This window comes from Oryctolagus cuniculus, chromosome 12, assembly GCF_051225735.1.
Source record: "Oryctolagus cuniculus isolate XC-2025 breed Fujian yellow rabbit chromosome 12, ASM5122573v1, whole genome shotgun sequence".
Lineage (NCBI taxonomy): Eukaryota > Metazoa > Chordata > Mammalia > Lagomorpha > Leporidae > Oryctolagus > Oryctolagus cuniculus.
This window is the reverse complement of record NC_142878.1, coordinates 107901379-107927441: the sequence shown is the minus strand read 5'-3', so window position 1 is coordinate 107927441 and position 26063 is coordinate 107901379. Positions and strand designations below refer to the sequence as shown.

The 26063-nt window shown below is 66.0% G+C and overlaps 1 protein-coding gene across 8 annotated transcripts in view; it reads left to right on the top strand.

Moving 5' to 3' along the window:
- Positions 1–24827, top strand: part of LINGO1 (leucine rich repeat and Ig domain containing 1) — a 162561-nt gene extending 137734 nt beyond the window's left edge. For 4 of the 8 annotated variants that reach the window (XM_070054639.2, XM_070054643.2, XM_070054642.2 and 1 more), the window contains one exon: positions 22623–24827. In XM_070054639.2, coding sequence (XP_069910740.1) covers positions 22635–24479 — 1845 coding nt within the window. In that variant the 5' untranslated portion in view covers positions 22623–22634 and the 3' untranslated portion in view covers positions 24480–24827. Of the gene's footprint in view, positions 1–10243; positions 10368–10451; positions 10474–10954; positions 11995–21454; positions 21509–21773; positions 21855–22622 lie in introns of those variants that run through there. The other 4 variants (XM_008249187.5, XM_008249194.5, XM_089310838.1 and 1 more) reach the window with 4 other exon arrangements.
- Positions 24828–26063: the final 1236 nt, after the last annotated feature.

Genomic DNA, 26063 nt, shown 5'->3' with positions numbered 1-26063 from the left:
CCTTTTGAGCCGGGATTGTCTTTTCCTGCTTTTAAGATCCGAAGTCTCACTTCCGCTGCTTCTGCTCTCCTGGAGCTCTCTGGGGTTTTAGATGTATGTGTGTGCGCGCGCACACACGTGGGTGCATACGCCGTCGAAGGGTCACACACCATGCCCGCTGTGGACATCAGCATGGCCTCCCCAGTGCTGGTCAGTCAACAGCAGCATGCCCAGCCCCGCCTCACCCTGCTGTGAACTTGACACTTTGCAAAGCCCTCCTCCGTCCTGAGTCCCAGGGAGTGGGGTGAGCAAGGCGTGGCCCGTGGGGGAGGGGGCTTGGGAGGCCCGCGTGGTCTCGGGGGCCTCAGCCGCACTTTTCTACATTGCTGCCAAGGATGGGCCTGTTCCTTCTGCGCCTGCCCCCAGAGAAGGCAGGCCAGAGGTCCAGGCAGGCTTGGCTGGGAGCTCCGGAGCCGCCGGCCACAGAAGCCAGGTGGGGCGCGATGAGCCTGGCTCATGCCCTGGTTGGAACTGCTCCGTGCGCCCTTGGCCACTGCAGTCAGCATGGGCACCGAGCCCAGCCTTGGAGCGCGAACACGGACGAGTGCGGGTTTAACCCTCAGCTCCGCTGCTTTCTGCCTGGCGGTGGGCTGTGTGCGTGGTGCAGGGGTGCTGTTGGCCCTGCTGAGTGACCTTGGCCGGGCGACTTCCCCTCTGAGAACGTTGCCAGCTGCGCGTCGACCCCACAGGCTGGGCACGGGGCCCGCAGCAGGTGCTCCCCGTTAGTGCTGTGGTGCGCGTCGGGCCTCGGGGATCCTGCCGCTCGGTCTCCCCCTCTGTAGGATGGCGTTGGCGATGAGACCGAGGGTCCCGGTGGCCTGCGCCCAGTACCGCAGTCCTCCCCGCTTGCACCCCTGCCCCCGGATGCCCCAGAGCAGAGCTCAGAGACCTGGAGGCCGGGACCCAGATCTCTGTCTGTCCATGCTGTGGCCGTGCTGGTGTCAGTTTTCATAGAAAGGCAAATCTGCAAAGTAGTCAGAAAAGTCTTCCCTCTGTGGCTCCTGCCGCCCAGCTGTTCTCTTTCAGGAAAAGTGCTGAGGGCTGAAAATAAACCAGGTCCACGCCGGAGAGACACACAGAAGGGGAAGGAGGCATGGGGTGCACGGCGTGCCAGGGCTGTGCCCCGAATGCCTGGAGCAGCGTTTGGCCCAGCCCCTGCTCCCTGCCTCCAGCCACAGGCAGGCGTGCCCGCCCTAGCCAGCCAGGGTGCAAAGGCAGCGCTGATGCCAGGAGGTGCCTGTGATGCTGAGCGCCGGGCAGCCTCCAGGGGGTGTCCGAGCCGCGAGCTCCACGTGCACCCCAGTGCTGGGGAGGGAGACCCTGGCAGGAGACCTGCTCAGCTGTGGCCGCCCCATGGGCGTTTCCTGGCCACCGTGTCCAGCCTCCACGGTTTGCACCTGCTGTTCCCTCCCTAGCTGTCCCCTTCTCTGCACGTCAGGGTCCTACCTCTCCTGTCAGATTGTCTCCCCCAGAGAGGACCCAGGGATTCCCTCCACCCAAGGCTGCCCCTCCTCCCTGGCGGCTCTGATCACCCCCACCATGTGCCACACCCTCTTGTGAGCCACACCCCTGCCGCCAGGGCTGGTACCTGGGCCTTCCGGCTCTGGCTTTGGCAAGGGGCAGCTCAGCCCAGGGGCACAGCTGGAATCTGGTCTGGGAGCCTCAGGGTCCTGGGACTCTGGCCAGCCCCCCACACTCCAGCCAGCTCTAGACTCTCACTGTGAAGCCCCTGCAGGTGGTGCTAATTAGACTAAAGTGAGCTGAATGCCCCCTGCCCCGAGTGCCCTGGGGTGCTGGCCCAGCCCTGCCCCTCACCTCTCTGTGCCCGTGGAGTAGGGCTCACAGACCCCCACTGTGGGCTGTCGGGCACATGCAATGGGCAATGCCTGGGTTTCAGGGGTCCTGGCTGCGGCTGGCACAAGGGGTACCCAGTGAGGGTCAGCGCTGTGGTTTCCCCAGGTCTGTGCCCTCTGCGTCCAGTTTAGAGGAGCCCCTCCCCAAGCCCCGTGGCCCCAGACCTCAGGCTCCCACTGTTGCTGGGTTGCCCTGGGCACGGAGAGAGCTCAGGCCATGTGGCTATGGGTCCTGAAGGGTGACCTGCAGGGTAGGGGCTGACTCTCCCAGCCTCATCTTCTCCCAGGAGAGAGGGCCGCTGGCCTCTGGCCTGACCCTTCTGGAACACCAGGGACCTGCCTGTGGGGGACCCACATGCCCACAGACTTGTGACCTGAATTTGGGGTGCAAAGAGAAGGAGAACCCGGCCGTGTCACTTCTCTGTGGGCTGCAGCCCCAACTCCCCCTTCTCCATCCCCGCCCCCACTTAGCCCTTTTGGTTGCCATGACAGTGGGGAGCTGGGAGGTGGGCGCTACCTGTACTCTCATCTCAGAGTGCATGCGTGTGCCCATGGTGCCGTGTGGGGGGTAGAGCTGGCGTCGTGTGCCCATGGTGCCGTGTTGGGGGTAGAGCTGGCGTCGTGTGCCCATGGTGCCGTGTGAGGGGTAGAGCTGGCGTCGTGTGCCCATGGTGCCGTGTGAGGGCAGAGCTGGCGTCGTGTGCCCATGGTGCCGTGTGAGGGGCAGAGCTGGCATCGTGTGCCCATGGTGCCGTGTGAGGGCAGAGCTGGCGTTGTGTGCCCATGGTGCCGTGTTGGGGGGTAGGGCTGGCGTCGTGTGCCCATGGTGCCGTGTGGTGGGTAGAGCTGGCGTCGTGTGCCCATAGTGCCGTGTGGGGGGCAGAGCTGGCGTCGTGTGCCCATGGTGCCGTATGAGGGGTAGGGCTGGCGTCGTGTGCCCATAGTGCCGTATGAGGGGTAGGGCTGGCGTCGTGTGCCCATGGTGCCGTGGGGGGGGGGTAGAGCTGGCGTCGTGTGCCCATGGTGCCGTGGGGGGGGGTAGAGCTGGCGTCGTGTGCCCATGGTGCCATGTGAGGGGCAGAGCTGGCGTCGTGTGCCCATGGTGCCGTGTGGGGGTAGAGCTGGCGTCGGTACCTGGGGTTGGGCCCCTTCCGGGCCACCTGCACGGGCATGCGCCTTTTCGTAATGTTTAGCTGGAGCCCCGGCAGGGACAAGCGGTGCCTTCCTGACAGGGGTCCACTTTGCTGGGGCTGGAAGGGGCAGGGCCATGGTTGTGTCTCTCCCTCTCACACCCCGCAGGCCCACGCAGAAGCCCCTGTTCCCTTTGCCCGCATGATGAAGGCAGGCTGAGCAGTGCCAGGCCCACTTTGCAGATGGGGAAATTGAGGCCTGCTCCCATGCTTGCTCGATCAACAAACTCACCACGCCAGGGCCACCAGCCAAGCTGAGGCTGTTCTGGGGCCTCCCTGCACCCCCAGACTGCCCACTCCTGTGGCCGGCCGAGGTCCACCCAAGGGGAGGTGACCAGCAGGGACGCCTCCTGTGCTTCTGTTCGTGCTTCGGCTCCAGGGCTTCTTGCCGCCATGAGGGGTGGGGCTTGGGGGGCCGCCAGCCTTGCTGGGGCGTGGCCGGGTGTGCGTGGGAGGCAGCCAGAACGGGCCGTGGTCGGGTGGACACGGGGGCCCTGTGTTCACGAGGCTTCCCACGCTGCAGACGCGCTCTGGCATTTATCTTTAGCCCGAGACGTGCACACACCCCCTGCGGCACATTAAGGAAATGCGGAAACGCTGCTGCCAAGTTCCAGAGTGGAAAGACGGCGGGGCCCCGGCACACGAGTGGCGAGGGGGCACCCGCGGCCTGCTGCCCGGGGACTCCTGGGTGTCGGGCCGGGTGAGCAGGTGGGGGTCCTGCCCTCCCCGTGCCCTGCCGCCTCCCTGTCCCTTCTGGGCCTGGGTTGTTCTAGAAGCCCAGGCCCTTAATTTCCCCATCTGCGGGGGGTGGTCCCCCTCGGCCCCGGTTGTGAGTGTGCACGGAGTATGCCTGGGGCCCGGGGCCATCCTGGAGTCACCCTGGCCTCTCCCCCACCTGCATGGTGAGCCTGCAAGTGTTCTGGCTGCTTCTCACGCCCCAGCGGGTGGTGTGAACGCCTCCCGTGTGTGGATCCCAGGGTGGGGGGAGCCTGCGTGTCGTCGTCGTCCAGGGCCTCCCAGATTGCTCCACTTCTGGCTGCCGGCCTGGCCCACCGTGGAGAAGACCCTGCCTGGGGCCTACACCCAACTCCAGCCCCCTGTGGCCCTCACTGGGCCAGGCCAGGCCTGGCGCTGCCCTGACCCCCTCTGCGTGTGTGGTTGGACGGAGTCAGCCCAGGGCCGTGCCCCTCAGCAGCAGGTGTGGCCAGAGAGAGCTCAGCCAGGGCTCAGCTACCCGTAGGCTCAGCCCTGCACTGGGGCCAGGTTCCGGGGCCTCAGCCCCTCCCGGTATTGCCCAGGCCTCCCCCAGTGCTGGACAGCAGCGGGCCCGGGAGGAGCAGGTGCATACTCAGGGCTGCCCTGGGGACCCCAGAACTGGACACCCCCTCTCCTACCTGGCCGCCTGGCTCTGCTTGGCCATGTGGTGGGGCCTGGGCCAGAAGGGACAGGGAGGGTGGGCACAGCCCAGTCGCCGTACCCCTGCTGTGCCAGAGGCCTGCGTTAGGGCCCTCGTGCTTTGTCTGGGGCCTGATGGGCCTTCAAGAATGGAAGGACACCCACCCGACACACACCCCGGAGGTGACATGTGTGGCAGAGATGGCACATGTGACAGATGACATGCATGAGCGATTACAGTGGCGGGTGACACATGACAGATGACACGACAGAGGTGACACATGACAACAGACGACGTGACATGTGACACACTTGGTGAAGATGGCATGACAGAACTGACAATTCAGAGGTGGCATGCGACATGACACAACATAGGTGACACATGACAGAATGACACGTGATGACAGAAATGACACGTGATGACAGCATGACACATGAGAGAAGACACACTTGACCGATGACATGCCTGGTGAAGGTGGTGTGACAGAGATGACACATTACAGGGGTGACATGACAACATAGGTGACACATGACAGAAATGACACATGATGAAGATGGCATATGTGACAGGCATGTGTTTAATGCTGACATGTCCCCCCACATCACGTGGCAGCCCCCCGAGGCCCAGGCAGAGGCCAGGGCTGCCTTCTCAGGGCCCGACTGCCCTCTTTGTCTCTGTGTGTTCCCTGGCAGAGCCAAGAGCCCCCCGCCCTGGGCACCCAGTCAGGCTGCCTGGCCCCACCTCTGAAGGGGGCCCTCAGAGACCAAAGACCCCCAGGCTGGGGGGCGCCTTCGCCAGTGACCCCGCCCCATGGGCCTCTCTCTCCATGGGCAGCCCTGGCTCCGGAGCCCTGCCTGTGTTTCCTTCGCTGTTCCCTGGGGTCTGGGGGTGGGCCAGACCCCCACAGCCCCTCAGCTGTCCTGACTCCCACCACTCTGGGCTCAGGCCTTAGTGAGCGTGAACAGCCCGGCAGACAGCCTCAGTAGCTAACAGAATAAAGAGTCCCTTGAGGGGGGGGGGCGGGAGGGAGTAGGTGCCCCGGGAGGTGGGGGTGGGGTGCCCACTCCCGGGGCCTGCAGTGCCCCAGGACCATCAAGCTTGAGCGGGCACCGGGACCCCCAACCCCGCCTTCCGGGAGAGATGGTGCCAGTGCCCAGCAGGCAAGGTCAGCAGACTTCCCGGGTGACAGCGGCAGGTGGCGCGCTGAGCACCCGAGCCAGTGTCCAGTGCTGTCCCAGAGGCTGCGAGGCACCGTGGGCCCTGTGGGCTCCAGGCACACCTCTGTCACAGGTGCACCTCTGTTTCCCAGCATCATGGCCAGGGCGGTGTGGGCTGGGCAGGGGGCGCCGTCTCTTAGCTCCCAGCACCCTAGCGTGCGGCCAGGGTGGCCATGTATGGGTGCAACGTGACACCTGCTTGGTTGAGAGGAAGTCATCAACGTGAGGTGTATCAGCCAGCAGGCGGCCGCCCTGGGTCCCGGCCAGTGGGGCGGGGCCTCTGCCCATCTTCACGCTCCTCCGCCGGCTCTCAAGGGCCCTTGCGCCTGCCCAGGCATCCCCCCCACCTGCCGTGCGCCTATCGGCTCCATCTTACCCTTTGATTTCAGCTCAACCATCAGTGCCTCCCGGGTGCTGTCCTGAGCCCCAGAGCCTGCTTGGCCTGTGTGCGCTGAGTTGCGCTGGGTTGAACCCTGCCCACTGGTTCACAGATTGTGGGGTCACAGAGAAAGCTGGGGTGAGTGTTTGTTGAGTGAATGAGTGATGGCTGCCTCTGCCTGCCTTGCCTCCACTTCTCCAGGAAGTCCGTCCTGATTGCACGCCTTGTTCCAACCCCTCCAGACTCTGCTGGCCCCAGGCCGAGATACCGCAGTGGGCAGCAGGGCCTGCCCCCCACCCCGCCACATCCCCAGTGTCAGAGGACAGGATGGAGGCAGGGCTGTGTGTCCTGGGCGAGTGGACCCTCTTCCTAGTCCTGTTTTCTCAATGGCTGGGTGGGGATAGTAACAGTCCCTTATGTGAGATAATTTACGAAAACGCCCAGTACAAGAGCTCCAGTAATATTCCAGGATCTTGACCTCTGTCCATCTGAGTGCCGAGTCCGTGTGACATCGGCTGAGTGGTGTGGAAGTGAGTCGTCCTAGTCCTGCTCACTCTCATCCACACTCCTTTGTCTCCCCTCCCCTGGGTCAGCAGCCCAGTCCTCACCACACAGGGGCAGGGGGCGGAACCTCGTCTGAGGCCCACAGGAGATGTGAACAAGCCACGCCCTGGACCTGAAACCTGGGGACACGGCCCCCAGAGGCCACTAGCCTCAGTGTCCTCCTCTGGACGGGAGCTGACGCTTGGCTGGGCCCATGCCTGTCTGCTCACGGTTGGCATCCTGGCGTGGGGGCCCAAGACGGGCCGGCCCCTGCCTCCTGGAGTTGGTGCTCCTTGTTCGCCCACCTTTACCCCTTTCCTGTGTCTGCAGGGAGCCATACTCCATTTGTAGGCCTTGGGGCATATTTTTTATTTATTTATTTGAAAGGCGGAGGGAGAGACAGAAAGAAAGATGCAGAGAGAGAGATCTACTATTTGTTGGTTCACTCCCCAAATGGCCGCAATGGCCAGAGCTGTGCCAAGCCAATGCCAGGAGCCTGGAGCTTCTTCTGGGTCTTTCACATGGGTGCAGGGGCCCAAGGACTTGGGCCATCTTCCACTGCTTTCCCAGGTCATAGCAGAGAGCTGGATCAGAAGTGGAGCAGCCGGGACTCGAACCGGCACCCACGTGGGATGCCGGCTCTGCAGGCAGCGGCTTTACCCACTGGGACACAAGGCCAGCCCCTCGGGCTTGCTGTCCAGCTTTCCGTGAACACGTCCTTCTGACATGGACCTCTGGCTCCTCCCTCTACCCAGTGCGGGTGAGCTCCCCTGAGCTGATGTGCGTCACCCAGGATCTCTGTTTTCAAGGCTGTGTGGTACGCCATGGCACAGTTATGCTGCGTTCATTTCACTCCTTCCCCTGGTGACAAAAACCCTGCAGCTGAGCCGTGTCTGCACCTGTCATGCACGTGTTTCTCCGGGCCTCTCCCGGCCGGGGCTCACTGGGTCATAGAGAGTGCATCTCTGCAACTTTGCTGCATAACCACCCACTGCCGGGCCCGCCCCAGCCCGCACTGGCAGCAGTCTGGCCACCTGTGTTGGCTCCCTGCCCTGGCCGCACTGCCCGATGGGGACTGCTACCTCTGTCCTGCAGCTGGAGCCGTGTGTTACCCACCAGGGCACGACAATTCGGGAGAGAGGGTGCTCCGGTTAAGTGGCAACGGGGGCATCCCTTCCTGTCGCTCAGCAGGTCCCCATACTCACTGGGGCAAGCCGCCACGGGGAGAAGGCCCCTCCCCCAGCCCCCAGCCCCCGTCTCAGGAAGGACCTGCCCGTCAGGAGCTGGGGAGGAGGGGACACCCTCTGTGACACACCTAGGTGGGACCCTGGTGTCCCTGCTTCCTTGTGGCCCAGGGGATGGGGTCGGGAGGTCACAGGAGGGCGCCAGCCTGGCCTCAGCTGCAGGCCCCCTCCAGGAGGGGGAGCTCCTGGCAGCCCCTCCTCCAGGAGCCCCCATCCCTTGCCCACCTGAACTGCTGCAGGCTCAGGGCCGTGACCTATGGATTTTCCGTCTCTTCCTGCACGGGCTTCATTCCAGCCTGGGTCTCTCAGACTTCATTACACACACAGCCTCAGCAGCCTGGCCCCGAGGCCGAGAGAACCGCGTGGGGCCGCTGGGGCTCCTGGCCCGCAGCCTCCCGGCATCAGCCCTCCAGGGACCCAAGGTCCTCCACGGAGCCCCCACTTGGGGTCCCGTCCCACCGCCCAGGCACTGCACAGCTGGGGGAACTTTGGGGAGGGGCCGTAACCCCCTCAAGGTCACACAGCAAGTTCATGGGTTAATTTGCAGCGTGCAGAACCCCAAGAGAGCTGCCAGGGCACCGGGCTTCCCAGGGGCCTTCAGCTGGGTGTGGCTCCACCCCAGCTCCCCGACCCCCGCTCCACGACTGCCCACTGGCCCTGCCCCCAGCCGCCTCCCCAGCTCCTGGTCTCCGTTTTTCTTGCTAATTAGAGGTCTCGGCAATGACTCGCTGTCCCAGCCATTTTAGAGCCGTCATTAACTTCAAGTGCCTTCAGAAATAATCATCATCGTAAACCCTTGAGCCGCTGGGAGGCCGGTGGGCAGGTGGCCGGGGTGGGCCACCCTCTCCTTCCAGGCCACCTCCTGCATCCTCAGCTTCCCAGAGTGACAAGGGGGTGGGACCCTGCTCCCCTCTGCACACACGGTGGCCTGGGCCCGCCAGCCGCCTCCAGCAGCCTCCCTGTTCCCCTCTGCACATTGTGGACAGCAGTGCCCAGCTTGAAGAGAGGCAGGGAAGGGGAGCAGGACCCCAGACCGGGCTTCCAGGAGGGGCTGCCGGCTCCCTGTCCTGCCCCAGAGTCGTCACATGGGTGCTGCTCCCGGCTTTCAGGCTGCAGCGGGCCTGGCTCCTTCAAGCCCTCAACTCCCACTTTCTTGGGACTGGCTGAGTTGTCACCTGAGCCAGGGTCCCCTGTGTGCACCCATGGGACATACAGTCCACTCTTGGGAAGGCTGAGCCTGGGCTGGTGTTAAGGCCATTTCCTTTTGGGAGGGGACAGGAACAGAAGCCCCCATGTTGGTCTGGTCTTGAGGCACAGCGGATACCAGGAAGAGAGGGTGCCAAGGGGTGGGCTGCATAACCCCTGGTGGTGCTGGGGAAGCCTTGACCTGGGGCCCCAGGGGATGGGATGGGCTGGGGGATGCAGGGAAGCCCCCTCACTGTATGGGGTCTCCGGGCGACAAGGTCAGGGGCCTGCACTTGCACCAGGCCCAGAGCGACCCCTTCGCGGGCTTCTCCAAGTTCTTTCCCGCAAAGCCTCCCGTGCCCATTAATTAATTCCCCTGGCAAAGTAAAACAGGAAGCATCCGAAGGGGGGTCTTTGGAGACACGGGGAAGGGGACAGAACGTGGGCTCTGCTTACACAGCTTCAGAGAGATCGTTAGAGGCGCCCCAAGACACCCCCCACCCCCACCCCAGAACGCCGGCTTCCTGAGCCAGCTTCTCGGGACGTGGGGCTGCGAGGAGGGCGGTGGGCTCGCCCCCATTTCTCGGCGGCGATCACTGAGGCAGGGAGCAGGTGAGCCGCGGGCGGAGATGGGCGCCGGCCGCGCCTCGCGTGCGTCAGTCGCCCCCGCCCCCGCCCCGCAGCGGGTCTGCGCGCCGCCGCCCGCCGGGTGCCTGGCAGGGCCTTTACGCAGCAGCCCGCGCTGTCTATTCCTGTCGGGCTGGTGGGAGGAGGCGGCGCGGGAGGGCGCGAGCGCACGGGGAGCGCACAGGCAGCCGGGGCGGGGGCGCTGGGGGTCGGGGAAGGCGGGGCTGGCGCGCGGGCCACCCCGCCTCGCCTCCCCGCGGCACGTCCCTCTGCCAGGCCGGCCTCCTCGTGGTTTGCTCCCCCTAGAAGGAGACTCGGATTCCCTGTCCATGCCTGCCTCGCGCTCTGACCATGGACGAGGCCCTGATTCTCAGGATTCCTTCGGTCTGTCCCAAGGGGGCAGCAAGTAGCTCCTCGCCCCAGGGCTGCCGGACCCCTGCTGGGAGGGACTGTCGCCAGCCGCGGGCCAAGATGCCAACTGGGCTCAGAGGACTGGAGGGGGCTCCTGCCGGACTCTGCAGAGCGGTGGTGCGGCACTGAGGCCGAGAAGTACCCGGAGCAGGAAGTCTGCGGACCCTGGGCTGTGTGTGCGCTCGAGGCTAACACCAAGATCAGCGCTGCGGGAGGAGGAGGCCGGGGAGCAGCCCCTGGTACTGCAGCCAGGCACCGGGGCCGAGACCCCTCCGCAGGCCAGGTGGGGCACTAGGAGCAGGACGTCGGAAGCTGAGAGGCCTTGGGCTGGTCCCCTCCCTCTGGGGCGGCTCCTGCACCTGCTACACACAAGGTAGCGGGAAGCGCAGGTGTGCTCGTGGGGACGCCCCAACAGTGGGGCAAGGGTGACTGCCCCGGGGCGGCCGCACTGGTGGTCACTCTTGGAACTCGCCGGTGTTGGAAGGCACCTGACTTAAGCGAGAGGGCAGGGGTGAGGTTTTGCCAGGACATCCCGCCAGCCTCGCATCCGGACCCATGGCCAGGGGAGGACCCGGGGTTGCCAGGATAGGTGCCATTCCGCGGGCCTGTCTCAAAGTGTGACCCAGCTCGGGAATCCCCGATGCTTAGGGAGCCGGGTAGAGGAGCCGCCAAGCCCAGCCCGAGGGTCTGCACTGCTCTCTGCTGGTCGCCGGGTGCAGTGCCCGGGCCGCGGAGTACGGCTGCCCTCTGCTGGACGTGAGGCGAGGCTGGGCGGGACCCGGGCCGCAGAGGTGGGACCCCAGTTCCCAATCCGGGTGGAGCCAGGATGTGGGCCCTCCGGGGCTGTGCGGACCCTTAGGAGAGCGAGGGACAGGGTGCAGGACGGAGGCTCTGGGGCTGGCCCTCCCTCGCCGTCCTCCAAACAACCCCGGCAGGGCGGGGAGCCTGCCGTTGGCGAGCGCGTGTTCGCCCGCACGGCCCTGTGCGGTGACCCAGCGAACACGTGTGAACGCACTCCCGCGCTCACACGCGCACGCCTGTGGCCGCACAGAGCCGCGCGCGCCGTGTGCACGCCCGGGCGCCGCGGCCGCGCTGGCCTGGGACCCGGAGGGGCCCGAGCTCCAGGCCAGCCCTGCTGCCCGATCCTAGCGAGGCCGCAGCTGGGTCGCTCCGGACCCCTTCGCGGGAAGGAGCCCTGCCCCCTCCGGTTTGCGGCCGCGCCTTCTCCTCCCCCGCCCGGCTCCCGCCGCTCTCCGGCTCGCTCGCTCGCTCGCTCGCTCGCTCCCTCCCTCCCTCCCTCCTCCCTCCCTGGCTCGCTTCGCGCGCTCCCTCCCCGCGCCGCGGCAGAGCGCGGAGCCCGAGCGGGAGCCGGCGCGGGAGCCGGAGCGGGCAGCGGGCGACAACGCAGGCGGCGGCGGGTCCCGGTCCGGGCCCCGGAGCGCGCGGAGTCCCCACCCGCGCCTCCGGCTTCTCTACCGGCGCGGGGCTCTGAGCAGCATGCGCGGCCGCTGTCCGCCGGCCCCTGCCCCGGCCCCGCTGCGGAGCGCGCCCGGCCTCGACCCCGGCCCCAGCGGCAGAGGCGGCGGCGGCGGCTCCGGGCCGGCCCGGGGGGCAGAGCCAGGCTGGTGGAGCCCGCGTCGCGCGTCCTGAGCGCGCCCACCTGGGCCGCGGCCTCCCGCCTCCCGCCTCCCCACTCGCGCGCCCCGGCCCCATCCGGCTGGGCTGCCGCCCGCGTGGGGCGGACAGACGGGCGGCCAGCCCCGCCAGGGCGCGCGGATAGCCGGGCGGAGGTGTCGGAGGAGGAGGAGGAGACGGAGGAGGGGGCTGGGCAGGGGCTGGGGCCGGGCCGGCGGGAGAGACATGCGATTGGTGACCGAGCCGAGCGGACGGACGCTGCGCCCGAGATGCAGGTGAGCCCGGCGGCTGCGGCCGAGGCCAGCTCCCCTGGGGGCCGCTGCCGGCCCAGCCGTGCGCGCCTGGGACTGCGGGGCACCCCAGGGCCAGGAGCGGCGGAGGGGTCCCCACCTGTGCCCTCCTGCCTCCCCTCCCACTCTGAGTATTGGTCGCCCTGGAGGAGGAACTGCGGGCTCCCCGCTGTGTGGGTGCCTATCCCGATGGACCCCAGAGATCCCAGGACGGGGTCGCTGCGCCCCGCACTCCCGTGCCAGGGGACGCGGGTCCGGGACCTTGTTTGCCCACGGCCTCCAAGGCTGGGAGGCAGCTCCCTGCTGACCCCAGCTGCTGCCCAGTGAAGGGGTGGGGGTAGGAAGGGCGGAGGGGAGGGAGTTGGGAGTAGGAGCACCCGGGCACCCTTTGGTGGCCTCGCCTTTGTCTGCCTTCAGCGGGGGCATTTCACCTCCTCCTGCCCCACTTTCCATTCTGAGGCAGAGCAGTGCTGGGGGGAACCAGCTCAGGAGGGAGGTGTGGAGGAAGCCTCCCGCTGACCCCCCCCACCTACACGCCCTCTATAGGGTGGGCTGTGGACTTCTCTCCAAGGCGCCCCCAGGAGACTGCCCCTCCGGGTGGAGCCCCTTGCAGAAGGAGGGGTGGAGCCGGGCCAGCGGGCAGTCCCCCCTGGGCTCATGTGGGGTCCCAGCCCGGCCCCATCCAGCCCTGCTGTGCTGGCCCCAGCTCTTTGTCCTCAGAGATCCCTGGGTTGGGAACGGGGAGAAGGGGGTATCTGGGAGGGTGGCAGGGGCTTTTCACTGGTGGGTGGGAGTGCTGGTGGCCTGGAGATGGGGGTGGTACCATCTGGGGGAGCCTCTTCCTGCCAGCACAGCCCTCCCTCGGTCCTCGGTCCTCCTCTGCTTGGTTTGGGCAGCTGAGAGCTCAGCCCTGGTGGGCGTTGTGCCGGGGGCTCCGGGCCCGGCTTTCCCATGCCTGGGGGATAGTGAGCCGGGCACCCAGCTGCCAGTGCCTGGGGCTTCCCAGGGTGTGCAGCTGCCTCGGGCCCTTTGTCCTTGTGGGCCAGGAGGGGCTGCAGCTTCAGGAAGGTGGCAGTCTGCTGGGACGGCACACCTGTCCGTCCTGCTCTGTAGCCGCGGCCGGAGGCTGAGTGCGGTGGGGCTGGGATGTTGGGGTCTAAGAACTCCAGACCAGGGCTCCAGGGAGCCCCCCCCCCGCCCCCTGGGAGGGGCCCTGGGCTGTTCTGGCTGGCTCGGCCCCTCCCCCACCCTCTGGTTCTAATGTGAGGAGGGCCCTGGCTGGGTTTGGTTCAGGCTGGGGTCCGCCCCAGGGCCAGTTCTTGGGGAGCAGCCTGTAGGGGATGGGTGTGTGCTCAGGGTCCCAGGTGCCGTGCCTAGAGGCAGGCAGACCCTGTGCCCCCTTGCACCTGTCCACTTCAGCCCCAGCCCATCTGCAGCAGCCCGTTTGAGCACCAGGGTTTCCTATAGTGGCCATTGTTTTCTAAACCGAATTCTAAAGAGTAGGACCCCCCTCCCCCGCAAACAACCTCTTGTGGAGGTCAGTGGTTGTTAGAAGCCAGCCCAGCGGAGTGTCAGGGAGCAGAGGGGCTGGAGGGGTGGGCTGGGCCGGGGAGGGGCCTTACTGGGCAGAGGGGGTGGGGCCGGGGAGAGGGGCCGGCTTGTGGCATGGGTTGCATGGCGCCTAGGCTGGCTGGAGTCGCTGGTCCAGCTGTTCCGTGTGGGGCTCTGTGGAGGGGTGCTGGCCGCTCAGCCCAGAGCAGTGGCCCTGGTGGTCACTCCCTGACAGTCTCCTGATCCCTCCAGCTCCTCCCCAGTCCCATTATCCTCTCGGGGGGCGTGGCCAGGCATCCCCACCCAGAAGGCCCTCTCCAAGCCTCCTCCTGGCCCCTCCTCCAAGAAACCTCCCTGATTGCTCCAAGTCAGCCCCCCCCACCCGCCCACCCTGGGCCTCTGCCGACGCCCACGTGGTTTGGCTGACACAGGCCCCGCCCATTCATTCATGCATTTGCTCTGCAAATCCTGGCTACTCCGCCTCTTGAGCTCTGGGCTAGGCCCTGCTGCGGCTCCCATAGAACTTCCTTGAGCACTGTCAGCCGTCCAAGCACCTGTCTCGTGGGCTCCTATGCCCGGCCCTGGGTGGGAGGGACAGCAGGCTAGTGACGAGGACTAACTGGCAGGCACACAGCGCTCTTGGCCGGTGCCAGGTGGGGGCTTGCAGGAGCCAAGGCAAGAAGGACAGAGTTTCTCCCTGGGGCCCGGGCTTGGTCAAGGGCATTGAGGAAGAGAGAGAGAGAGAGAGAGAGAGAGAGAGAAAGATTGAGTCCTCACGAATTCAAGTCGACTTTGCAGAGACTGAGAAGTGGGGTGCATGCTGTGCGGGGAGCGTGAGGCAGCAGGTGCTTTCCGGGCACACTGGGGGCGGGCATTCTCCGTGCCGCCTCTTGCTGATGTGTGGACTGACCCGCGCGCCTTGCGTGCTGCGGCCGCAGGAGCGGAGCCGTGGCAGCCTGCCCCTGGGTGTTCAGCCTCTTCAGCATTGCACGGTGGAGCTGTTAAGAGCGTGGACCCTGGAGCCGTGGCTCTCAGCTCCGGCAGTGCCAGCCCCTGCAGCTCAGGCTTCCTGAGCCGTGGTCTCTGTGCCTCCGGGGAGCTGGCGATGACTCTTTGTGCAAATAATACACTCAGGTGCCTGGTACGCAGTCACTGCTGGCCCCTCCGAGTTCCCGTTCCGGATGTCGGCCTGGAGCTGCTACTGAGATTTGAGTGGATAGCTGAGAAACCAGAGTAGAGCGGCTTGCCCCGGGGCCCCAGCATCCGAGCTTGGGGCTCAACCCGAGCCCGGCGCTCAACCCGAGCCGCCTTCCTCCCAGCCTCTGGCTGGAGCCCTCGCTCGCTGGCCCAGGCCTGGCACATTAGCTACCGCGTTCAGCATTTAAATGAGAGTAGTGGAGTGACAGTAAGGGACACAGTACCCGTGCATTCGCTTGTCTCCCTAAAGCCCTGCGTCTGTAGGTACTACTTGTCCAGTTTAGTTCTTCTTGGGCTTCGGAAGGAAGGCGCGAACTGTGTGCACTTGCCTGTTCACCACCTGGCCCCTCAGCGCCGGCTCTGTTGTCGCACCTGTGTGCCCTGGCTGAGGCGTGGCGCTCTGCTGGCTGAGCCCAGCACCACGCTATTTGCTTTCTGTCCCCGGGCGTTTGGGTAGCCTCCCTCTCTCGCTCTTACAAATAGTGCCGCTGAGAACCCTGGGCAGGGCCCGCAGCCGGAGCGGAATTGCTGTTCGCGCTGAGCAGGGCTAGGAGATGTGCCAGAGTGTTTCCCAAACAGGTTGGCCCCGTTCCCGCCTCGGCGGCAGGAGGCAGGCAGTCCCTTTGAACCTCGGCTTGAGTGTCACCTCCCACCAGTGTCCTGTGGCATTTCATTACGGCTTGGCTTGGTGCGTCGGCCGTTCCAGGTTGCCAGCGTGTGATGTAGGGGTCCAGCTGGCAGCTTTGGCCGCTCGCAAGGTAGCCGGTCCCTGCGCACCTCAGTTTCCCCAGCAGAGGGGATGCTGTCTGTACAGGCCCTGAGTGCAGTGTGATGTCCCGAGGCTGTGGGAATGAGGGGGGAGCCCTGGTGGTTTGGGGTTCACCCCAGAGCGGGGTCGAGGGAGCCTTGCTCGGTTAGTTTAGCACCTGCCCCGGAGACCCCGCCTCTGCCCTGGCTTTGAGGAGGACTTGGGCGGAATCTGGCGGCCCAGAGACTGGACATTGGATGGGCCGGTGTGCTTGTCTCTCCTTCCTTCTCATCTCCATGGCCACTCATCTCTGGCTGTTCTCGCCTGCAGAGTGTGTGTGCCAGGGGTGGCTGAGGACAGCTCCTGGGCATGCGAGAGCCCCCCCCAACACACACAGGGCCCTGGAGCCCCCTGTCTGCCTGCCCCCGGGGTCCGGGAAGCAGGGGAGCTCAGAGGCGGGGTGCGGACAGCGGCTCCCCCTGCCAGCCCCGTGCACCAGGGATGAGTGGATCCCAGGCCGCCTTCCCGCTCGAGCCTGGGTTCCTGAAGCTGGCTGGCTGGCAGAACAATTGCTCCTGTGTCCTGTGATTCCCAAACTGACGCTGCCAGGGCGATGCTGGCAGGGCGCTTCCCTCCTCTCCAGCCTCTCATCACACGTTATTAGGGCATGTGGGGTGTGTGTGTCTGTGTGTGTGTGTGTGTGTGTGTGTGTGATTTTGGGGAATGAGCATCTATCTACCACCTCCTCTTCCCTCGGTGAGAACGTGCTCTGGGCTCTGAGAGGGGGCAGGGCCCCGGCCAGCGTTTGGCTTCAGCCTGGCCCCCAGCAGGGCTGCAGGTGCACGTGGGACCCCCGCCCTCTCAAGTCCCTTTTTTGGGGGGTGCAAGGCGGCGCATCTCAAAGCTGAGAGGGTCTGCTCATCTGTGCTTGCAGACCTCTTGCGGCAGACCGCTCACTCCCTACTGAGGCAGGGCTTCTGCCTGGAGCTGAGCTCTCACGCTGAGCCATGGCTCCACTCTGCACCCTCTACAGCTGCGCATCCGTAGGATTGTCCCCGCGTGCCCGCTCCCACCCCTCAGCCCCCGCCCCTCAGCACGCAGCCAGGTGAGGGCAGCAGCTGTCCCTGGGCAGGGCCCCGTGCGTGTGGCCAAAGGGCTCCAGCACCTCTTGGCTCTTGGGCTCTGTGACCAGTGGGCGTTGGCAGAGGGATGGCCAGGATTCGGCTGAGCAGGGAGGGCTTGAACAGCCAGGGCCAGGAGCACGGCGAGGGGTTGTATTTATAGTTTGCCTGGCTGTGGTATAAATAACTCGCTGGACCTTGGTCTTGGATGTATGCAGGGGTGGCTTTTTAAAAAATCTTTTCCCCTTTTTGAAGCAGAAATAACCCAAACCTGCAGCCAGCCCTGACCTCGTCTCACGCCGAGCTGGGTGGCGGCGTGGCCGGCCCACAGTGCTGGGGAGGGGAGGTGGCTGCAGCTGGTGGTGGCCTGCCTCGGAGCCGCTGGCCTGAGATGCGTGGGCCCCCCGGACAAGCCCCTGACGCTGTCGGGCCTTGGTTTCCCCAGCTGCACGATGGGCCCCGGGGTTATCCAGGCTTGGAGTCTGGCCTGCCCGGGACCTCAGCAGGTGAACCGGGGCTCCCACGCTGTTTGCTCCCCCAGTAACATGGGTGCCCACTTGGCAGAGTGGGGTGTGGGCGTCCCCGGGGGCAGTGTGCAGTCTGCTCCACCATCACCATTTCTCCACTGGGACTTTGTGTAGCTCCATGAACTTGACTCAGAGAAGGGCAGTGTGCACAGAAGGGCAGGGACCATGTGGGGTCTCGCTGCCTTGGACTGACCCTGGCTCCACCACTCCTGGCTCTGTGGCTTTGGACACCGCCTCCCGGTGCCTCAGTAAAATGGGGCTAATCGTGCCAGCCTCCTCGGAGTGCTGTGTTGGGCCAGGCCCACAGCCGAGGCTGAGCCAGCGTTGGTCGGTTGGTCCGTGGTTAGCTTTACGGGGCACTGTAGGGCAGGGAGGCAGAGCAGACTGGAGCCAAACTATAGGGTTGAAGTCCCCCGCAGCGACCGGCACCCGTGTGCCTCTGCTTTTCCATCCGCAGATGGACGTGACCGCAGCCCCCACCCATTTCTGTGTGTGGCCTGCTCAGGGTGGTGCCAGGCACCCAGGGGCCTCCCTGCTGGGTTTCTTACCTTCCTCCTCCTCGCCATCCTGAATCCTGCCAGCCCTGGGCCTGCCCTGGGTCTGCCAGGCCGTGCCCTGCCCCACCACCACCCCTAAGGCCTGGGGGCCTGGGATAGGTCTGCCCGAGCTCTCTCCCCAAGTAGGGGCACCTGAGAGAGGCCCCCTGGGTGGGCCCCCGGGCCCGGGCGGGGCTAGGGCTTTCCAGCAGCCTCTAGCCCCAAGGCCTGTGTTGGCATCTCAGAGACTGGGGAGGGCGATGCCGGGGTGCGGGGCCTTGGTTTTCTTGGGTACACTCAGGGCTCCCTCTGCCCCGGGCCTGGCACTTCTCTCCAGCTCTGGGACAGCTCCCCTCCCAGCTGGGCTGCTGTCACTCAGGTGGGTCTAGGACACACAGCAGGGGAGGGGCCGCCCTGGGCCTCTTCCGTGCCCTGCCCCACCCCTGCTGCTCCCCACCTGCCGGCCACTGGTGGAGAGCAGAGCCTATATATAGCAGCTGCCAAACGCTAAGAGGCTTTGACAATTAAAATTCATAATTTATCTCTCAATGGCCGGGGGCCGCGGGCAGGCTGGAAGGCTGGCGGCTCCTGTGGAGGGCTGTGCTCCACCAAGGGCAGGGGCCCAGGGCAGCCAGGGGTGCTGGTGGCCGCCTGGGCCTCATTCCCCATAGTGGGCAGGTGGGTGCCACACTGTGTCCCCTCAGCACCCTGGGGAGAACACTGGGCGTCCCACTGTGCCTAGGAAGTGGGGCAGAACCGTAGGCTCTCCCCTGTCCATACGCAGGCCACACACAGGGGCGGATCTCTCTCTCTCTCTCCCTCTCCCTCTCCCTCTCTCTCTCTCACACACACACACTCACCCCGGGGCCCAGCAACTCTGCCAGAACGCAGAGCAAGAGGAAAATAAAGAATTATACAAGACAAAGGACATGACCTCAATTTTCTTCCACGTTGAATTTTCTCTGCCCGTGGAGGGGGCAGCGGCTGGGGGAGCTAGGGAGCGGGCAGAGCCAGGAGGAGCCGTCAGTCTGGGTTGGCCCCGCCCCCGCCGCCCCGCCCGCCCGTCCGGATTAGACCGGCCCATTAGCGGCCCCCACCTGAGCCGTCATCAGCCATTCACACCTCAGCGGGGATCGCCCTGGAAAGCAGAATGGAGTCCCGTGCGGGGCGGCGGCGCCCTGGGCATGCGCGGGGAGACCCTGCTCGCCCTGCGGTCGGGTTGGGGCGCAGGGTGCGGGTCCTGGACGCCTTCTCTCGGCCCCTGGGAAGTGGGTCCGGCCCGGGGGCCACGGGGAGGGAGGTGGCCTGGAGCTGAGGGGCCCGCGGGAAGCTGACCCCACAGGGCTGGTGGCTCCACGCTCAGGCTCGGCTGAGGCTGCTCACCCCTTGCTGTGGGAGGAAGGTCCCACCCCCCCATCCCCCCGCCCCACAGGGGCTGGGAGCACCGTCCTCACCCTCCTTGGACTGCTTTAGCAAGGGGTGTTGGAGCATTCACCCTGGCCCTTCAAGCCCCACCCCCACCCTCCTGCCCTTTGACCCTCCTACCCCGCCTCCCAGTTGGCACCGGCCCTGTAACAGGATCCCTCTGTGAAGGCAAAGAGGGTCTCCACCCCCACCCCGAGGCAGTGGGCGGGACTTAAGGAGTCAGAGCTTGCCTTGCTTGTGTGGCCCAGGGTCCCAGCCTTATCACCTGGAACCGGTTAAATCCTCCCCTTCCCCCTCCCCGATCCAGCCAGGTGAGGGTGGGGGCCGGTAGGAGCTGGGCAGGGGCAGCTGGGTAGGGCTCCAATCCCCTCTCCCTCCTGTCCGCTCCTGCCAACACCCACCTCTGTCTGGCACCTCCTCTCCTCTCCTCCCTGTCCCCCGGCAGTCTCGCCTGCCGTGTGTCTGTGTCACCTCTCTCTCTCGGTCCTCTCCTGGCAGGAGCCTGCAGACCCAGGCCCTGGACAGTGCCGAGACCGGGCATGCCCACTGCTTTGGCAGGCGAGGGGAGCAGCCGGGCCACACAGCCAGGCTGATACGCCAGCGGCCCGGGAGCCAGGTCCCCAGCCTCGTGTGCCCGGCTCCTGCTCGCGCGTGCCGGGGCTCCCTGCTGTCCCCGTGGAGTGCTGAGTGGGAGCGCCATGAAATATTGATACTGAAACCTGAAATAGCCAGGCGCTCATCTGTGCTGCGGCCAGGCCCCACGTCAGTGGGGCTGAACCGTGGGAGCGCAGTGGGCCCGGGAGGCCCCTGTTCTGACCGTGGGGACGGGCTCTTGTCGCAGGGCACCTGGAGCCTGCTCTCGGGGACCAGCCCAGGTCTCCCCAGGCAGCCCCGACACAGGGCAGCTTCCTGGAGGAACAGCGCTGTCGCCTGCCAGTTTGGTGGCCTGAGCCTAGGGCAAGGGAGGCTCTTGGGGGAGCCTCAGTTTTGCTCATCTGTACAGTGGGCGAGACGCAGGTGTGAGGGCTTCCCAGACAACGTGGATAAAGCCCGAGCCTGGCCCATGGCGAGGCTCTCCGACCGTCCCTATCCGGCTTGTGAGGGCCTGGCTGGGCGCTGGGGCGGGGACCCTGGCCCTCCTCCAGGCCTTCCATGAGTGGCCAGTGCCACGCCCCCTTCTTCTCCACCAGTCACCCTCAGGGGTCAGCCAGGCTGGGAGTTCCCAGCCAGGGGCGTCCACCAGCCTGAGCGGCCCCTGCAGGGACTTGGGGTCTGGGCCCCTCTCCCGGCCCCCGAGCTGGGATTGACGATGCTGACTCAGCAGTTGGAGAAGGTGTGGCTTGGGCTGTGGCTCCGGCTCTGGCTCCCGCAGTGCCCCTGGAGCCTCGGGGGCTGCACAGTGCAGGAGGCAGGCCCAGGTCCCCCGGCGGGCTGGGCTGGGCTGGGCTGGGCGGCGTGTAGGGGTGCAGCCAGCAGGGCGCAGGCCTGCGTGCCTCAAGGCTCGGGGCCCGGAGGGCTGGGGCAGCTGTGGGGTCTGCATGCGGGGTTTCTCGTGCAGTGTGTGCGCTTCCTCTCTGTTTATTGGTGCAATTTTTTAAGCTCCTGCCTTTGTGGGAAGCCCTTGGGGGCAAGAATCCAAAAATAAAACGCTGATTAAAATGCATAAAACCCCTCTCGATGGCCGTGGTGGGAGGAGCCAGGAGGAGGATGGATGGTCCTGGGGCACCGGGGGCAACACGCCGCCCACTCTGCAGCCTGGTGGACCCCCGGAGACGTGACCCTGTCAGCAACTCCAGAGGGCAGAGACCGCGGGGGGCCATGGGGCCAGGGGTCAAGGCCCAGCACCTGGGCCAGTGTGTGCAGCCTCGGAGCCTCAGTTTCCCCGCCTTTCAGGACAGCCTGGTGTGAAAGCCAGGGGAGGAGGCGAGTCAGAGGCCACGCCACCCCTCGGAGCTGCCATTGCTCCGTGGGTGGCAGCTGTCCCCGGCTCCTTGCTCAGTGGGCCTGCTGCACGCCCAGCTCCGTGCGCACACTGTGGCCCTACCAGTGCACACTGATGCACACACACTTCCCGTGCAAGGACACGCGCCAGGGTCAGTTCTGTGCTGCAGACGCTGCCTGGCCGTGGGTTCCTCACTCTCCAGGACTGCGCCTGTCACCAGGGCTGGGAGACCCAGGATCGATCAGACATCTGGTAGAGGCTTTGGAGCGTGTTTCCCTCTTTGCCCAGGTCACTAGGAAGCTCTCCCCTTTCGCTGTTACGCAGGACTTTGTGCATTCTCTCCTGACCGGCCTCTCTTCTTTGGCTCTGATTGCTTTATCATCTCTCAACTGGCCCAGGTGATGTCTAGAACTGGCTCAGGTGCCGTCTGGCAGTTGCACAGCGCCACGAATGTGAGAATAAAGGGCTTCGGGTGATGTCTGCCTTGAGGGTGGGAGGCCACTGAGGCACAGCTTGGGCCCATTCTCCAAAAGGCGGGACGGGCTCGGGTCCCTCGTGGCTTCGCTGGGGTGGGCGGTGAGAGGGGAGGTGGATGCGTGGGGCGTGAGTGCCAGGTCCACGTGCGTCCGAGGGGCTGACAAGCATGGGGGGATGGGCACCCCCGCCTGCCGCCAGCCCTGCCCTGGGCTGGGTGCTAAAAGTGCTCTCTCTCTCGAGGTCCCCAGCCTCGTACCCGCACCAGCCCCAGCTGCCTGCCCAATTACTTATTGATCGCCTGTCGGGATGTTTGCTTTTCTGGTGGGTCACTGGAGCGTGTGGGACTGTGGAAAGCAGCCTGGGGGGCAGGGGGGGCGCAGAGCCATAGAAGAATCCAGAGAGGATGGGAGGGGCTCTGGGGCGGACAGCGCCCTGGGGGTCAGCAAAACCTTCACGGTCGGGGCATCCGCGGCTGCTCTGGTTAACCCATCACTTAGTCGATCGACAACCACGAAAGCCACTGTGGGTGCTGGAAGCCTAGTGGAGCTGGCGTCCGTGGGGTCTGGCAGGCCAGAGCTCCTGCCCCATATCTGCCCTACTTCCTAGCTGGGTGTCCCCTGGCAGCCAGAGCCTCCCCAGCCCCGGCACCTGAGCGGTTGGCAAGGGTGTGGTGTTGACAGCAGAGGCAGGGGTGGGAGAGGGGCCTAGACTGGGGGCGTCCGACCCGGGCTGCCCGTCGCGGGGCCATGACGGCAGGGGGTGGACACAGCAGCTAAGCCCAGGGGAGCCGGGTGGAGCGGCAGGGAGGGGGAGCTGGGGTGGGGATGGGCGCAGGCAGCCTGGCTGGCTTCCCTGTGGCTGCTGCTCATCACCGCCCCCAGTGCTGCCACCCAGGCTGCAGGAGGAGGTGTTTGGTGTCTGGAGGGGGCTCCCAGCAGGGTGAGAGGGCGCAGGCCCTCCCGGGTAGGTATCCCGGCCGCCTGCTCGCTGTCGCTGTCCGAGTCGGGGCGGTGGGCTCAGGGCAGGCCCCAGGCACCCACACTGGCCTCTCACCACCCCCCCTTGTCCTGTGCTTGCTCCCCGCTGCAGGTGAGTGAGAGGATGCCGGCGGGGGGTGCGAGGAGCGTGCCCAGCCCCCTCCTGGCCTGCTGGCAGCCCATCCTGCTGCTGGTGCTGGGCTCGGTGCTGTCGGGCTCGGCCACGGGCTGCCCGCCCCGCTGCGAGTGCTCGGCGCAGGAGCGCGCCGTGCTGTGCCACCGCAAGCGCTTCGTGGCGGTGCCCGAGGGCATCCCGACCGAGACGCGCCTGCTGGACCTGGGCAAGAACCGCATCAAGACGCTCAACCAGGACGAGTTCGCCAGCTTCCCGCACCTGGAGGAGCTGGAGCTGAACGAGAACGTGGTGAGCGCCGTGGAGCCGGGCGCCTTCAACAACCTCTACAACCTGCGGACGCTGGGGCTGCGTAGCAACCGCCTGAAGCTCATCCCGCTCGGCGTCTTCACCGGCCTCAGCAACCTGACCAAGCTGGACATCAGCGAGAACAAGATCGTCATCCTGCTGGACTACATGTTCCAGGACCTGTACAACCTCAAGTCGCTGGAGGTCGGCGACAACGACCTGGTCTACATCTCGCACCGCGCCTTCAGCGGCCTGCACAGCCTGGAGCAGCTGACGCTGGAGAAGTGCAACCTGACCTCCATCCCCACGGAGGCGCTGTCGCACCTGCACGGCCTCATCGTGCTGCGTTTGCGCCACCTCAACATCAACGCCATCCGGGACTACTCCTTCAAGCGGCTCTACCGCCTCAAGGTCCTGGAGATCTCGCACTGGCCCTACCTGGACACCATGACCCCCAACTGCCTCTACGGCCTCAACCTCACCTCGCTGTCCGTCACGCACTGCAACCTGACCGCCGTGCCCTACCTGGCCGTGCGCCACCTGGTCTACCTGCGCTTCCTCAACCTCTCCTACAACCCCATCGCCGCCATCGAGGGCTCCATGCTGCACGAGCTGTTGCGGCTGCAGGAGCTGCAGCTGGTGGGCGGGCAGCTGGCCGTGGTGGAGCCCTACGCCTTCCGCGGCCTCAACTACCTGCGCGTGCTCAACGTCTCGGGCAACCAGCTGACCACGCTCGAGGAGTCGGCCTTCCACTCGGTGGGCAACCTGGAGACGCTCATCCTGGACGCCAACCCGCTGGCCTGCGACTGCCGGCTGCTCTGGGTGTTCCGGCGCCGCTGGCGGCTCAACTTCAACCGGCAGCAGCCCACCTGCGCCACGCCCGAGTTCGTGCAGGGCAAGGAGTTCAAGGACTTCCCCGACGTGCTGCTGCCCAACTACTTCACCTGCCGGCGCGCCCGCATCCGGGACCGCAAGGCGCAGCAGGTGTTCGTGGACGAGGGCCACACGGTGCAGTTCGTGTGCCGCGCTGACGGCGACCCGCCGCCCGCCATCCTCTGGCTCTCGCCGCGCAAGCACCTGGTGTCGGCCAAGAGCAACGGGCGGCTCACCGTCTTCCCCGACGGCACGCTGGAGGTGCGCTACGCCCAAGTCCAGGACAACGGCACCTACCTGTGCATCGCGGCCAACGCGGGCGGCAACGACTCGGTGCCCGCCCACCTGCACGTGCGCAGCTACTCGCCCGACTGGCCGCACCAGCCCAACAAGACCTTCGCCTTCATCTCCAACCAGCCGGGCGAGGGGGAGGCCAACAGCACGCGCGCCACCGTGCCTTTCCCCTTCGACATCAAGACGCTCATCATCGCCACCACCATGGGCTTCATCTCCTTCCTGGGCGTCGTGCTGTTCTGCCTGGTGCTGCTCTTCCTGTGGAGCCGCGGCAAGGGCAACACCAAGCACAACATCGAGATCGAGTACGTGCCGCGCAAGTCGGACGCGGGCCTGGGCACGGCCGACGCGCCCCGCAAGTTCAACATGAAGATGATCTGAGGGCGGCGGCGGCGGCGGCGGCAGCGGCGGGGCGGGGCGGGGAGCCCTGCTCCTGGGTGCGCGCACGCGCACACACACACACACACACACACAGAGTACCCCCTCCGCGCCCCAGCCAGCCCCGCTCTCCTCTTTTTCTACCAGGACCCCGGAACGCCAGGCCTGGGGACCCCCGCCCCTCCTCCCCTCCCCCCACCCCGCACAGCGGGCGCGGGACGGACCGCAGTCAGAGCCTACGAGGGGACCGCCGCAGCCTCACTCATTCAATAAACAAACAAAAGTTACGAACTTCTTCTGTAACTTGGGTTTCAATAATGATGGATTTTTATGAAAACTTGAAATAATAAAAAGAAAAAACAACTCTTTCCTATAGCTAGTCGGAATGCACACTTTTCACGGCCTGACCGCCCCAGCTCCTGTTTGTCCCCCCCCCTCCTCTTCCTCCTCCTTTCTCTTCTCTTCCCCCGTGGGGAGGGATCACTCAGGAAAACAGGAGAGGAGGTCCCAGCCCCGCTTGCCCGCCCCCGGCCGGGACCTGGTTGGGGAGCTCGCTGGGCGCCAGCTCTGGGTCCAGCTCTGGGCTGGCCACTTGCAGGGAGGGGACAGGGCTGGCCGAGGCGGCCCGAGGGCTGGGGGTCAGGAGCTGAGACTCTGGACGGGCTGGGGTCCTCCTGGGGAGACAGCCAGGAGCCAGAGGCAGTGCCGAGGCCAGCCCGGGGCCCTGCCCGGCCGCTCACCTGCCCTGCGGCGGGGAGCGAGCGGTCACCGGTCCCCCGTCTGTATGGACAGGAAGACTGCGTCCGCCCTGCCTACCTCACAGGGCTGTTGTGAGGACGGACAGCTGATGTACGTGAGACACTTTGTAACCTGTAAAGCGCTGTGCACACGTGTGGGTGACTTCTGCTGTTGTTATTACCTCGCTGCTGGGGAGCCAGGGCTGGGCGCTCCCTGGAGACCTCGGCCTGGGGTCTGCGGGGATAGGAGCTCCCGCTTTCTCCAAGCCTTCTTTCCGCATGCACTTAGGGAGCGCCTGCTGTATGCCACGTCCCATGCAGATCGCCAGTTCTGGGTGCCAGGGCTGCCTTCCCTGCTTCCCAGACCCAGTGTTGCCCCTCCCAGCAGACGCAGCCTCTCCTGGGCTCCCAGAGGTGCTGGGTGTGGGGCTAGCGCCCCCCCGCCCCCCATATGTGAGCCGCCTGCCGCAGCAGGAAGCCCCGCCCTGGTGAGGGGTGCCCTGGATGACCGTGGAGACCTGGCAAGAAGCTGCCCACAGGCCTGGCCCCCAGCCCACCGTGCTCTGGCAGGCGGGGCGCGGCCCTGGGGTCTGCTGGCCTGGCTTCTTGCTCCTTGGGGACTCCCTGGGTGCAGCCCGGCAGCAGGTGGACGGGGCGCGACAGTTCCAGAACGCCGCTCCTCCTCCAGCCGGCCCTCTTCCCGGGCTTCCCACCTGCTCCCAGGCCGGCCCCTGAGTGCACCCACGGCCGCGGCCCAGTAGGCAGTGAGCTCACTCCCAGGCAGCCCTGAGAGAGGTTGTGGCCAGGGGCCGGCCTGCCCTGGGCCCACCTCTCATGCTGTCCGTGCCCC